Here is a 15716-nt window from a genome sequence, read left to right as displayed (position 1 = left end):
CCCTGCTGGCGTTAAGCCGGTTGGCTGTAAATGGGTCTATCGCATCAAATGCAAGCCTGATGGTTCAGTTGATCAATATAAAGCACGCCTTGTGGCTAAAGGGTTTACTCAGACTGAAGGTGTTGATTTCTAGGAAACCTTCTCCACTGTTGTCAAGCTTGCCACCATCAGATTACTTCTGGCATTGGCCTCTATGAAGTATTGTCCCATATATCAGTTGGATGTCAATAACGCTTTCTTAGATACGGATCTTTCTGAGGATGTTTATATGACTCTGCCACCCGAGTTTACATCTCCTTGACTGAATCAATGCTGCAAGCTACTGAAGTCACTGTATAGTTTACAATAATCTAGTCGTATGTGGTATGGCAAACTTTTTCATCTTTTACTATCTCATGGATATCAGCAGACCTTAGCTGATTATAGTCTATTTGTTAAATTCATTAGTACTCAAATTTCTATCCTTCTAGTCAAGATATTGTTCTCATTGGTAATTCCATTTCTGAACTTGCTGTCTTTAAGTTTATTTTGCACCAACACTTTCGAATTAAAGATTTGGGTCCATTAAAATATTTTTTGGGTATTGAAGTTGCTCAATCAGCGAAGAAAATTTGTTTATATCAAAGAAAATATTATCTTGATCTTTGGAGGATTCTGGTTTATTAGGTGCTAAACATGCCTCTGTTCCAATGGATAGTACCCCAAGACTATATTAAGACAAAAGTTTCCTACTATCTGACCCTTTTGTATATCGCTGTTTGGTTGGGCGTCTTATCTATCTCACCACTACTCGACCAGACATTATGTACGCCACTCAACAATTAAGTTAATTTATGGTATCTCCTATTGAATTTCATTTTCAAGATGCTAAGCATGTGTTACGATATCTGAAAATCAGCTTTAGCAAAGGACCTTTTTTTCAAGAGAATCAGAAATTCAGCTTCTCGGCTTCAGTAACTCTGATTGGGGCAGATGTCCTGACACTCAGCGATCTTTAACAGGCTATTGTTTCTTCTTAGGCAGTTCTTTAGTCTCTTGGAAGACTAAGAAACAAACCATCGTTGTCCGCTCATCCACTGAAGTAGAATATCGTGCACTTACCAACACAACTTGTAAACTTCAATGGATACTAAATGTGTTGCAATTTTTACGCATCTCTCCTATCCGCCCACCAGTTTTATATTGTGATAATCAGAGTGCTCTTCATATTGCTGCTAACCCAGTTTTCATGAACGAACTAAACATTTAGAAGTTGATTGTCACTTGGTTCGACAAAAAGTTCAAGTAAGAGTGATGAAATTTTTCCCTATTCCCTCTTCTGGACAACTAGCTGACATCTTCACCAAACCTTTATCTTCTCAACCCTTCCATCTTAATCTCAATAAACTTGGTGTTCTTGGCATCTTTCACCCTCCACCTTGCGAGGGCGTATTAAACCATCCTTCCACCTTATCCAATGACAACAATAAAGAAGTCTCACGGTCCACAAATTCAACCCAACAAAATACATAAATTCAGTTACAATTTTAGTCTTTATTATCTTATCTCATCTTTATGTTATCTTCTTATTTTATCTTATTTTTATTTTTATCTTTCATAAACAATACTCTATATATATTTAGTTTTACATTCACAATTCAATCAATTAACAATTAATAAAAATGTCTTCATCTTTTTTTTTTCTTTTCCTATTCTTTCACAATTTTATCAACAATTATAGAGAAAGTTATGATTATCGTTTTAAACAAGTGTGATTATAGATTAAGTTATGGCCATAGATTAAAAAAGTGATCATAAAATACACTATCGTCTATAATTTTAAACAAGGGTGATTATAAAATGATCTATGATCACAATTTTAAACTAGCATAGTTAACTAGTTATAGAATAATTTATAGTCACGGTTTAAAATTATGACTATAAAATAAACTATAATCACAGTTTTAAACTAACGTGATCGTATATATAACAAGTTAATCGTGGCCATAAAATAAGTTATGTTTACTGTTTTAAATCGTGATGTAAAAAGTGTTTGACAAAAATAATAATAACTTAGACCGAAAAATCGTGATTATAAAACTATGACTACAAAAAATAGGTCAGGTGATCTAAAATAAAAAACGGTAATTAAAAATTTATGAGTCACAATTTTTATTAATTATGGTGATGATTTAAAAACGTGATGATAGACTAAAAATATTGTAGTATAGGGTAGGAATAGTGTTTTGTTATTATTCAATACCACACTCATACGTCAACCATGTATGAATAAATCATCTCATGAATCATGATAATGATGAAAGAAAGAAAATCGTTGCATTCTACGTCGGACACAGTTTGCATCTCTGCATTTGCATACACAACTTTCTCTTTCACTTTAAAGACCCTTGTTTTCTTTTTCAGGAAAATTGGATACAAAAATGAAAATGACCCATTTTTTAGTGGTTGCCGCCAATTCACCATTACCACCTAAAATTGCAAAAGGATACCATAATCATATTCCATGCAGCACAGCAACTAGGAACCATATAAGGCAAGAATATATTTAATTTAATCCGAACCTAAAAGAGAAATAATTTTTTGGGGGACCCCATCCCCATCATTCTTCCCCAAATGGAATTTAATTTTCATCTCATTAAAATATATTTTATTATGTGTCGTTTAATTAATTTTTATAAATAATTATTAAATTATTTTTTTAACATAATTAAAAATTAATTCTGAAAATATTTTACAAAACTTAACTACTAAACTTTAAAATTAACTACCTATACTTCTAAAAATATATTAATAATTATTAATTATAGTTATTTAAAATTAGCTGATTAAGAATTGTCTATTTTTATTTTTTTTAACTATACATTTAATAATGATAAATTTTTGAGTAGTTAATTAAGATATATTATTAACTTAGCAATAATATATAATTAAGTATTTGTATAACTAAAATTTGTTTAAATTATGCACCATTACATATTCTTACAAATCTCATCCCAACCCATTTTTTAGTGTTTCCCCAACAATTTTAAATCATATAAGAAAATAATTAGTAACAAATATATAAAGGAATAGAAATGGTCTTTTTTAATTTTGTGAGACTATTGTTGATGATGAAATGGCAAAGAGGCTTTGACAAAAGCCATGCCGCCTCTATCGCCGGCCTCAACTGTCTTATCAAAGTGGCAGTGACACAACCTTTCATTCATTCTCTGCCTTTCTTTTATTCTCTCAATAATAATATTTTTGTAATACAAATTTTAACCATTAAAATGATTCACTTGTAACTTGTAGGTTGTGACCAAGGTTCTTCAATGGTTATTCACCCGATAAAGTTAAACATTTAAAAATTAAACTAAAATTTAATCAGAAGATAAATTAAATATAATATATATTTTTTATATTTTATATCAGTTAATAATAACAAATATACTGTTTTAATTGATTAATTAATTTTTTGATTGATTTTTTTAACTTTTCGATCAATTTATTGCTAATCAATTTTTTATCTCAAGTGGATCGATTTGATGATTGATATTTTATTATCTCATGAATTTCGATCGTTAAACCAGCTGATTCGGTCTGATTTTCATAATTGTATTTGTAACTATTAATGTTTTAATTTTTTTTAATTAGTTTTAGTTTGTTTAAAAAATTATAAAAAAATTACACATGTATCAAAAAGATTTGATATTCATTTTTCATTATATTTAAACTTTTCCTCGTGAAAGGGAACCAATTGACATGATTTTATTATGTTGCGTTAATAACTTAATATACATATATATTTGTATACTGCTGCTGATATTAATACAACAGTTTTATTTGTTTTTTTCCCCTTATGTATTATTATAAGAAAAATTTTAAATGTATCGAAAATATTAGTGTTCCAATTATTTTAACCGTTGATTTTAATTAATATATTTTATATATTTTTTATATTTCAACAGTTAAAACAACTGAATATCAGTTTCTCGATATACTTGAAACTCTTTCATTATTATAATATAAAACTAGTAGTAGGTGATGTCGATAGCCAACATTGTTTGTAACTGAGAATGGACAATGGCCCAAAAAAAACGAGTTAAATGATTTTTAAATTAAAAATCAGATAAAGTAACAGCTAAAAATTTTTTCGGTTATTTTTCACTTGTTTATATATACATGAGCTAACAAATAATAAGTTCCTCATTTTTATCTCACAAAATCCTTTTATACAAAAAATGAAATAGTAACAAAAACCAATATATAATATAATATTCTTTTAAATTTTTTTATAAAATAATACTATACATCTAAATTTTTGGGATAAGTACGATTTTGGTCCCTGACGTTAGGGGTCAGAATCGAAATCGTCCCTCTTGTATATTTGGATTTAAACTCATCCTTAAAGTCATATTTAAAATTAAAATCGTCCTTTATAACATTTTCGGACGAAAATGCCCTTGCGTCGTTATGAGGCAGTTATTACCATCGAAAACAATTATAAATATATATATGCATAGAAAATTAAAATGAATGGAAAACCTTAATAAGTATACATTGAATTGAAAGGAAGAAAGGGTAAAGCATCGTGGAAGCCACTGTTGCAGAGCAGAGATCACCGTGGAGGAGCTGCCGGAGGGAGAATGCCATAGCTGCACAAAGCTCAACCTCGTCTCGTAGCAGAGCTTCGTCTCATGGTAGGCCGTTACTTTGTTCCCATGGTGAGAAGCCAGTGTTGCGAATCTCAGGGACCAAGGAGAACCCAGGTCGCAGATTTTGGGGTTGTGTCTACTTCGAGGTTTGTTTTGTTACTTTTCCTCTGAATTGGGTCTGCTGGGTGATGGAATGGTGGATGATGTTGGTGGGTATGTGCAGGTGCAAGAAGGCTGCAATTTCTTCCGTTGGGCAGATCCGGAGACAGAGGTGGAACAGTCAGAAGTTGCTAGAATAAGGAAGAAGCTTTCGATGATGAAATCAAGAACCAAAGCGGCAGAGTGGAAGGTGAAGGTCGTTGCAGTGTTAGGGTGTTTTGGGTGGGTGGGGTTTCTTTGTTTGTTGTTGCAGAGTTGGTCTAAAGAAACGCAATAGTGTGTAATTCCATTGAACCTGGTATGAAACATGTGTACACTTTTGGTGTTGTTATTGTTGGTGAATTGGGGGTAGGGTTTATCTATTAGGGTGGTTCCTGATTGTGTTATGTTGAGTCTATTTCAAGATGTATATATGAATGTTTTGTAAGCATGGTTGGATAATGAAATGAGATTGAGGCCTTTTCTTGGCACAAACATGAGTTCAATTACTGATCAATAACATAACAGTGTCATGAGTTCGGTAAATGTCTGAATACATGATAAGCATAAGCATAGTGTTTGACATTAGCAGCATCTTAAAAGAAGCTTAACTCAAAATAAAGTAACCATCAAAAGGATTGGCTGGGAAGAAGCTAATAATTCAGTACAAGAGTTTGAGCAGAAACTTAACAAGCAAAACATAAGCAACAAAAAGTAACCAACAAGTTCACACTGTTTAACCAGAAGCTTAAACACAAACTTAAAACAAAATAAACCAACATCCATGCTATATAACTATGACATATTGATGCTAAGTGTTGTCATTTTCCTAAAGCAATCCCCATTTTCTTGGAGGCAACTTTGCCATTAACTTCAATTTTCTGGGAGAAACATGAGGTCCTCCAGTAAGGCTGACAGAGAAGTGCCCAGTGGGTTGGTTTGAAGCTGTGGCAATGGATGGCTGAGATGCTGGAAGAGTTGTGGTGGTTGGCTGTGATGAGGATGCAGAAGGTGCTGAGGTTTTTGGGCTTGCAGTTGTCTTGGGTGGTGGATCATGTTGGGCTGAAGATGTGGGCTTGGTGGTCCCCTTGGGCCTGCCTCTAGGCCTCTTTAGCTGTGCTACAGTGTTGGACTGGGCTGAAGTTGGTGGCTGTGTTGCTGAGGTAACTTTTCTGTTGACAGTGAGCTTAGGAGTGGGCTGTGTAGATGCAGTTTTCTTTCCTCCCTTAGCAACAAGAGGGTTTGACTTGTTGCTGCCCCTGGATTGCTTGCCTTTGCTTACATCCTTGGAATTTTGGGCCTATGAAACAGATGCAGTTAATATAGATAAACATAAGGCTTAATGAAAAATCTGAGACAAGTAGTGTATAACTGCTTCATAGCACTTCAGGTATGTTTCTATCTTGTAGCAATCGGCCACATAAGGTTCCAAGCCAAATCCCTTGAACTTGATGCAGCTAATCGCATGGACACAGGGTATACCACTCAACTGCCACCTTCTACATGAGCACTCAAAGGATCCTAAGTCAACAGTAAACTTATCTAACCCACTCACAACCTCATATTTTTGAGCTGCAGACCAATATGGCCGCCATTCTCCGGCAGATCTAGACCTCCTCTCCAACTTGATTCTAATCCTAGGTAAGATTGTCCCTGCATAGTTCTGAGCCAGATCCCTATTCTCTGCCCACCTAGTCATTAGTTTAACCCTGATATCCTCTAACATTGTAAGTATAGGTTTCTCTCTAGCATCAACTATGGCAGCATTAAATCTTTCAGACATATTGTTTACCAGTGTATCTACTTTAGAATTATAGGTAAATCTAGATCTAGACCAATACCTAGGAGGGATAGCATTTAGGTACCTATATGCTTCCTGATTAACAGCTTTCAGTTCAGCCATGTTCCTCTCCCAGTCCCTCCAGTGAGTTGCCTTAGCACACCTCCACATTAGTTGCTTCAATTGTAACCCTGGGAACCGTTTTCTGAAATTGCTGTACAGGTGCCTCACACAGAATCGATTCTCCACACTTGGTATAACTTCATCGTATGCTGGCAACAAACCCTGCAAGCAGAATATGGAGGATGATACAATTAGTAAAATATTTACATGCAGTGATACACAACTTCAATGTACATAAGTCAATGTGGTAATAGTTTCTTACTTTCTGCTGGTCAGACATGAAAGTAGTTCTTCCCATTTTCTCAATACCAATGTCAGATGCCAGATGATGTAGGAACCAACTCCATGAGTCCTTCGTCTCGGCCTCTACAACTGCATATGCAAGGGGCAGCATCTGGTCATTTGGATCCCAACCAATGGCAGTGAGCAATTGTCCCCCCTGGGGTGTCTTCAGAAAACAGCCGTCCAAACCAATTAATGAAGCTCCTACAATGGCTGAAGCTCTGCTTGCATGCTTCCAAGCATATATAGATTCTCTGAAAGATACAGTGGCTACTCATGGATGAGGATTCTGCTGCATTATCTTGTTCAGGGAACCTCTGCACCTGTATGCGAACGGATGACCCTGGATTTGCCCGCATCACCTCATGTGCATAGTCATATATCCTCTTATACTGCTCTCGGAAGGTTCCCTGGATTTCATCTAGGGCAATCTGCTTGGTCCTCGTTGCCATTGACTTGGTGACTGTCAAGTTCCACTTCTTTTGAGCCTTTGACACTAACTCCCTAATCTTCACCTTCGGATTTGAACTGACCTTCTTCTTGAATCCCTTGCCAAGCCATCTCGAGTGCATAATCCCCACCCTGTGTGCCTGTGTACAAGTGTGACTCAGATTCATGCTGCAAAGCTGCCAAGTATCCTCTTCTTTCATTTTCGCTGCATATACCCAAAACGGACACTCGCCAGTACAAACTGCCCTAACCCTCTGCAGATCACATTTCCTAAATGTGATCGCCCTAGCTGTCTGCACGGCATATGCAGTCACAGTGTCCTTGAACTCTTCTCTGGATGCATACAATGTGCCCACTTCCCACTTGTATTAGCTCATGTCTTTTTGAGGCTTGTGAACTGGATAACTCTGTCCCTGGTTCTCTGAATCTGAGACATCACCTCCAACCTCATGGTCATTCTCTAATTCATCACTCCTTGCTACATCCTCGTCTCCAAAGTTATCAGTTGCGACACCCTTCTTTTTCCCTGCCCTACATTTTTTATTCGCCACATTAACATCTTGAAATCCACTAACATCAGGATCAAGCTCATCTTCACTGTTCGTAAAGTTCGAATCATCTTCAGTCTCCTCCTCTTCCTCAGATGGTTTATACTCTGAATCAACGCTGTCATTATCATTATAGTTACCCATATCAGCTTCTAGATTAACATCATCACCACCCTCACTATTCTCTGCCCCAGAGATATCAGCAGCTGCTTCAGCATGTTTTGAACCAGGATGTTCTCCTCCATACAGAACCATATGTTGTCCCTCATCATCCATCCTATGATCTCCCCCAACATCAATGTAGCCAGACGCAGGAAACACGTCTTCTTCCTCAACCTTGTGCATTACATACAAGTCAACATAATCTCTTAACTCAGCTATTTTGCACATAGCAATGGAATCTGCATCATGGTAGACTTTCAGTTTAAAGTACACCATTGTCCTCTACAACAACCTACAGTGCCATATCACAGAAAAAAAAAGAAAAAATTAAAAGATAAACCGCACTGTGATGTTTATCCCTATTCTCAGTAAACAGTGAAACATACCTGAATGCCTATGCACGACCCTGCCTTCCAGTGAACCAGACTCGCCTTCGATCTTCGGTCCAAGAACACCGTCTGTCGTTTCAGATTCTTACTTAGGGCACAGTGCAACTACATTGGTGAAGTGAAACGTTCTGATGGGTTTTGTTGTTTACGTTGAGGGTTTGGAAGCATATGAAGGGGTGAAGTGTTTCATGCGTAACACTTCAAGGATAGAAGGGTACTATGGTCATTTAGAAAAAAATTACACTGTAAAGGACGATTTTAATTTTAATTCTGACTTTAAGGATGACTTTAAATTCAAATATACAAGAGGGACGATTTCGATTCTGACCCTTAACGTCAGGGACCAAAATCGTACTTATCCCTAAATTTTTCTATGAATCAAGTTTAATGAAATCAAATAATACGACTTAAAATAATATTAACTATAACTAATTTTTATTATATTAGATCAAGTTAATTAAATTTAATTAACAAAAAAATTTAAATATACGTAGCATTATTCTTTATTATATACTCTAATGCAATCCAGCTGAAGCATTATTAGGGGTTCTATATACCTCTTTTGCACAAGCAAAAAAAAAAAAAAAATACCTAAACAAACAAGATTAAATCCCATAATTTTAATCAATAGATGCTACCTTAATTATATTTAATATAGACCGAAATTGTTCATTAATTCAATACAACATTATCATTTCCATACATAGCATTGCTTTTATTTATTTAACTTTTGGTATTTTAAACATTTCAGCTCATGCAATGTTGCAAGCCAAAGCTATGCTGAAAACTTTTGTCTTACACCTGGGTACTACATTTGTTTAATAATCACAAGTAACACCTATTTGAATATTTCATTCATTCATATTTGAGTCTTTAAGGTAGGTTTTATAATTCTCTCATCATTATTAGATATGACAATTTGAGCCGATCCGACCTATTTTACTTCAAACAGAACGAATTTTTTAATCGATAACAAGAAATTACGACAAATATAGATAGGGAAGTGATAGGTAAATAATGACTATTTTAAACAACATGAACAACCATTAATCAAATAAAAATACATTACATTCTAGTTTAATACTACTAATTAAATTTAAGATTAATTTACTCTTTTAATTCTATTAATTCATATTGTTTACACATTGTTAAAAAATATTATTGATTACCTATACTTTCCTTTTCCATATGGATAACATCTGATGATAATTATAGAGATTGTCTCGCCTCGAATAGACACAAATGAATGTTTGAAATATGTTATCGAATTTAATGAATTTAAACTGCATTAATATTACTTTAAATTTATAATGTGATGACGTTAATTGTATTTAGAGTTTACATATAGTTTTATATTAGTACTTTGAATTCTATTTTCACATGCGATATATTATATTTTAATTTAGGCAAAAAAAATGTCACTAAAAGAACCAAAAAATATATCATGTTCAAAAAACGGAACAAAACGGATATGAGTATATAAAATACTTGTAGATATCATTTTAAAACGATAAATAAAATATCTGCAGATAATAAAACATGTAATTAATATTCAAAATAGGTGTGTATTAAAATATCTGCCGTGTCTTAACCCATTGCCATTCTTATTCATCATCAAATTCACACTTATGTGTGTTTTATTTTGGTTAGGTCGTATCTTTGTAGTTACTTGATCTTTAGAATCACTTTGCTTATTTATCAAAAATAAAAAAATAAAATAAAAGAGAAAGAAAAGTTAAATTCAGCTACGTGATAAAAGTTTGAAAATATAAGCGTGGATGTGCATAACGTTGTTGATGCAGATATATACAAGTCAAAAGTTGAAGATATGATTCACCTAACTTAAGCAACCTTTCTCCTTAAAGAAGAAAAGAATAATCTAATCAAATAATTGGGTGATGCAAACATAAAAGCTAATTGGTCATTGGAGAGAATATATAGGGGAACAAAATCTCTCACCTTCAAACATTTTGAAATTCTCATGCAATATTGGAAGCTAGCTTAGCTAATATAAATGTATATATGTCTAAGGTTTATTTAAGATTAGGATAATGACGATTATATATTCTTAAATGTAAGGCGTGATCTTATCATAAGTTTGTTAGTTACATTCAAAATTAGGCTTATGTTGTTATTTTGAGAAAATGAAAGGCTATATGATTATTAGATTCAAATTTTGTCATTTTCAAGCCACAATTAGGAACACGCATGAAACTTTTTGGGAGGGGGGAGGGGGAGGGGGAGGGATGAGGCTTATGTATCATTGACTTTTGATCACTTTCTTTTATTCCAACTTTTTTTCACTAATAATGTTATATAATTTTTTTCTATTATATCTCCCAAATAATTCAATTAGGTTAACGACTAATTTATTACGAACTTAAATTTTATTTAAAATTTATTCTGAGATAGGAGGTTTCAAATTCTTTTAGGAATGAGTCTTTGTAGAGTGGAGACTTTTCTTCCATCTCTCGTTTTCATTTAGTAAAATACTTCTATTCTCACTCCATTTTCGTTACAGACTCTCGTTTATTTTTTCTTATAGGGAGAGATGAATATTTGCGAGTAGTCTATGAATATTAAATTTTATTTTATTTTGAATTAACACCACCATAATAAAATCTTACCTAATTCAATTAAATATATCAAATCAAACACAATTTAAATACAAATTTAACATAATAACTTACACATAAAATTTAACATATATAAATTAAAATAAAATAAATTAAAATTATTTACAAGTCTCTGTGGGACGGATACTTCAATTTCCACCTCCATCCCATTTATTCGTGGAGGTAGGTCCATCTCTAAAAAAAATTTGCCAATCCTATTAGCTTTTCCATCACGAGTATCTGTGAGTAGGGTTGGCAATGGGTAGGGTAGGGTAGGGTTTGGACCCGACCCTAATCCTACTGCGGGTTGAAAATTTTATTAAAACTCTATTCTATCCTACCCGCTGGTTGAGAATTTCTCAACCCTAACCCTACCCGCACCCTAAAATTCTAAACCCTACCCTACCCGCAGAAATATCAAAATTTTTTAAAGTAAATATAAAATTCAATTATTTCGAATTTTATACGTATTAATAACATAAAAAATAAAAAACTAATGCTCTAAATTACTAAATTAACTAACTAGTTTAGTGGTTGTTCATTTATTATAAGTCATTACATAAGAGAGGTTGTGGGTTTAACTCTTACTTCCTTCACTATATAGAGAGATTTTTATAAAATATGTGCTATATATGTGGTGCGGGTAGGATAGGGTAAAGTACACTCTAAATCCGTACCCTACCCTACCCGCAAGCATACCCGGACCGTACCCTACCCTACCCGCAGCGGATAGGGTAGCCTACCCTACCAGAACGGATTGGACCGAATTGGGTACTCACGAGTAGGGTATGAATTGCCAGCCCTATCAGTGAGTGCGAATTTTTTTATCATCCTACTTCTTTTACACTTTCTTTTACACTTGTTTAAAAAAGCGGGTGATGAGTTGACTAATTGATCAACTTAAATTGGTTTATAATATTATACAAATAATTATATTTGACAAATATGAAAAAATAAAATAAACAGATGTATATAATATGTATTAAATTTATAATCTCAAACATCATATCTGTTATATTTGTATATAGTTATCTTGTGTAATTGGGAGAAAAATTAAGAGACTTGTTTTTGTATATATGGTATTGTGATTTGTTGCAATATTTTTTCATTTTAGAAAAATAAAGTAATGCCATGCCAATACTACTACTCCAACCCATGTTCTGTGTACAACCTTTTCAAAAAGGATTAGAGGCTTTTTCTTAGTATTTTTCCACTACATGACAAATTCAAATTCGGCACGCTTATTAGAGGGTCAATACTTTCCACTTTGTATAGAAAATTTTGTTACAAAATTAGGAATGAACCCATAATTACTTGCATGCATATAGCGTGACCAAAAACATAAAATATAAAAAATAAAAAGTTGCAAGAATTAGAAATTATGAGGTCAAATTTTGAGAATGAAATAAAAAAGAAAAAAATTGTAGAAACTTTTACTTCTTTTGTAGAATTATAGTCTGTTTGGATAGAATTAGACAATCTTTTAATAATAAAATTTAAATATTATTTGTCTAATCAGAACAAAAAAGACTAATTTTTTAATAGTCAAATCCAACTTGTATAGTCTTTTATTTTTTTACAACTACTTTTTCAAAAGTAAGATATATTTTTAAAATTTTAAAACTTTAAAAATGCTTACAAATTTCAAACAAAAATACTGATGATAATAATCAAATCAATAGTACAAATTAAATTCACGTCAACCATATTATTTGATAAAATAACATAAGAACAACATGTATAAATAAATGTCACATTATAACTGCCACAATGCAATATATCCGAAGTACAAAGATTTTTTTTATTTTTAGTTTATTATATTTTTGGCTTGCTTGCACTATTAAACTACACTTCTATATTAGTCCATGACAACAATAAAGAAGTCTTGTGGCCCACAAATTCAGCCCAACAGAATACACAAATTAAATTATAATTTAGTCTTTATCTTATCTTATAGTTATCTTTATCTTTATCTCTATCTTATCTTTATTTGCTTTTATCTTTCATAGGACAATGCTCTATATATATTTAGTTTTACCCTCATAGTTTACAATACATTTCAGTACAATTCAATCAATCAACAATCAATAAAAGTTCTTTTCTTTGCTTTTCCTATTCTTTCACAATTTTATCATGGTATCAGAGCCATGGTATCCTCCTTGAGGAGGATATATAAGTTATCATCTTTTCGGTGAGAAATCACCATGCTTCTTTTTCAACTTCCTCCCACAATAAATAATCATAGATTTAGTTACATGCATCCAAGTGAAAATTCTACCATAGTTTTAATTATCCCGGTTCTTTACCAGCAATTCCGTCTGCGCCTTCTTCTAGCATTTCATCTGCAACTTCTTCTTCCAGGAGTTTTGTCAGTATTCTGTTTCAGCAGTTCAATTTGCATCTGTTCTAGCAGTTCAATCTGCATCTGTTCTAGCAGTTCCATCTGCACTCTTATTGCGCTCTACGCGCCATTTGAAGACCACTCTTATTGCGCCATACGCGCTCTCTAAAGATCAATCTTGTTGCGTTTTACACGCTTATTTTTTTTATTTTTTATTTTTTCATTCTTTTTTTTTTTTATGAAGATCGCTGCTTGCTCTCTCTCCTTCAAGCACAGCATCTCCTTCTATGTATTTTTGCCGTCGGCAGCTCAAGCTCCGCCGCACGCAATTGTTTAAAGATCGCTGTTCAAGCACAGCATCTCCTTTTATATTTTTGCAGTAGGCAGCTCAAGCTCTGCCGCACGCATCTTCCTCCGCGTCACTACGTCAGAGGCGTCTTCCTCAACAATTTCATTGGAACTTATCCAAGCTGTGGATTATTGACATCTTCCATCCACCAGCTTGCGGGGGCATATTAAACTACACTTCTATATTAGTCCATGACAACAATAAAGAAGTCTTGTGGCCCACAAATTCAGCCCAACAGAATACACAAATTAAATTATAATTTAGTCTTTATCTTATCTTATAGTTATCTTTATCTTTATCTCTATCTTATCTTTATTTGCTTTTATCTTTCATAGGACAATGCTCTATATATATTTAGTTTTACCCTCATAGTTTACAATACATTTCAGTACAATTCAATCAATCAACAATCAATAAAAGACTAAATTATAATTTAATTTGTGTATTCTGTTGGGCTGAATTTGTGGGCCACAAGACTTCTTTATTGTTGTCATGGACTAATATAGAAGTGTAGTTTAATATGCACGTTGAAAAGTCCAAAGTAGCTAGATTGTGAAGTTGTTCACCATTACCAAACCTAAGCTATCTCTAGATATGGTCATATGCAAAAAGGTTCTATATAGAGATTAAATTAATTAACATCATGTGTGGTAATGGTAGAAGTTCTAAATAAATGTTAATATTTTAATTATGCAAATGTTGAAAATGATATTAACTAGGCATAGATCTTTATAATGCTAGTGAAGACAATACACCCTAATAATAATTAAATAAATGAAAGAATGAAGATATATAAGACATTGATTTGATATTTATATACTATACATAATTAATACATGTAAATTTTTCTGCCATATGAATAAGAATAGTTACCTCTCAATTTTTACTATTTTAATAGTCTAAAACAATAAAAGAATTTGAGTTAAAAATAATTCTCTATATATATATATATATATATATATATATATATATATATATGTGTGTGTGTGTGTGTGTGTTAATTTAATTTGTTTCATTAATTAAGAAGTCTAAAATGATTTCCAATTTCACATGTAACCTTATACACATCTACATCTTCCATGTATATTATTATTATTATTATTATAAGAAAAGATTGAATCTATTTTATTTGCAATCACTTTCTTAAATTGCCATGAAATAAATTGCTGGCTGGCAATTATTTTTGTGAACATTAAAAGCAGATAGATATAGAATGAGAAAACGGTATTGAATCTTGCACATTGTGTGGTACAGAAAGTAGTTAATAGGTAACATCATTTGTTATTATTGTAAGTCTTGAGGGCCATACATATAAAACCATAAGTAACTCTCAAATCTTCTCCTATTCCCCACCATCACCCACCCTTACACGTCAACTAACTTTTTTTAATTATTATATATATTTATAAAATTAACTACTAAATTAGTCATTAATATAAAATATATAAAACAAGATATATACAGTAACCGATTTAGTAACTAATTTTTAATTATTTATATTTAATTAGTATTTTTGAAAAATAAATTCACATTTAATGTGTTTTTTCAATTAAAATATTTTGAGTTCAAATAGAAAATAATGTAGAGCTAATGCCTTCAGTACCAAATTTTTATTTACAAGAATGGGAAAATAAAATTCAAGTAAAATTCTAACATTTATTTCTCCTTACAATTTTAACATTTTACCACAGACACAAATTAATTTTATACTACTACAACTTTCTGTCTTGTGAGATTTATATTTATATTATTCATGGCTAGAAATTATTCTATAATTCTATATTAATAAAAAAAATAAAAAGGAAAATAATACAAAAGCATCATGACAGCGAAGGCTGTTATAAATTAAAGCTGTGGCTTGGAGTTATAAATTTCACCTGTGGATTTATTCAGCATTTATGATGA

General features: G+C 32.5%; 1 protein-coding gene across 1 annotated transcript; it reads right to left on the bottom strand.

Annotated features, from left to right (window-relative positions):
- Positions 1-5601: 5601 nt before the first annotated feature.
- LOC140176888 (uncharacterized) lies at positions 5602-7607 on the bottom strand. Its single transcript, XM_072208448.1, has 4 exons — positions 7281-7607; positions 6938-7123; positions 6145-6837; positions 5602-6072 (listed from the first exon to the last, which is right to left on the bottom strand). Exons 1-4 carry the CDS (start codon positions 7605-7607, stop codon positions 5602-5604), a joined length of 1677 nt encoding a protein of 558 aa, XP_072064549.1.
- Positions 7608-15716: the final 8109 nt, after the last annotated feature.

The sequence above is a fragment of the Arachis hypogaea genome, chromosome 12 (assembly GCF_003086295.3).
Source record: "Arachis hypogaea cultivar Tifrunner chromosome 12, arahy.Tifrunner.gnm2.J5K5, whole genome shotgun sequence".
NCBI classification, from domain to species: domain Eukaryota; kingdom Viridiplantae; phylum Streptophyta; class Magnoliopsida; order Fabales; family Fabaceae; genus Arachis; species Arachis hypogaea.
Note: the sequence above shows the minus strand (reverse complement) of the source record. Positions and strands in the feature narration are given on the sequence as shown.

Coding starts and splice junctions, on each gene's coding strand:
- LOC140176888 (XM_072208448.1), bottom strand. CDS start 7,607: ATGAAAGAAGAGGATACTTGGCAGCTTTGCAGCATGAATCTGAGTCAC. Junction 7,124..7,280: donor GGTCATCCGTTCGCATACAG/GTGCAGAGGTTC, acceptor TGTTTTCTGAAG/ACACCCCAGGGGGGACAATT. Junction 6,838..6,937: donor TCATGTCTGACCAGCAGAAA/GTAAGAAACTAT, acceptor TTCTGCTTGCAG/GGTTTGTTGCCAGCATACGA.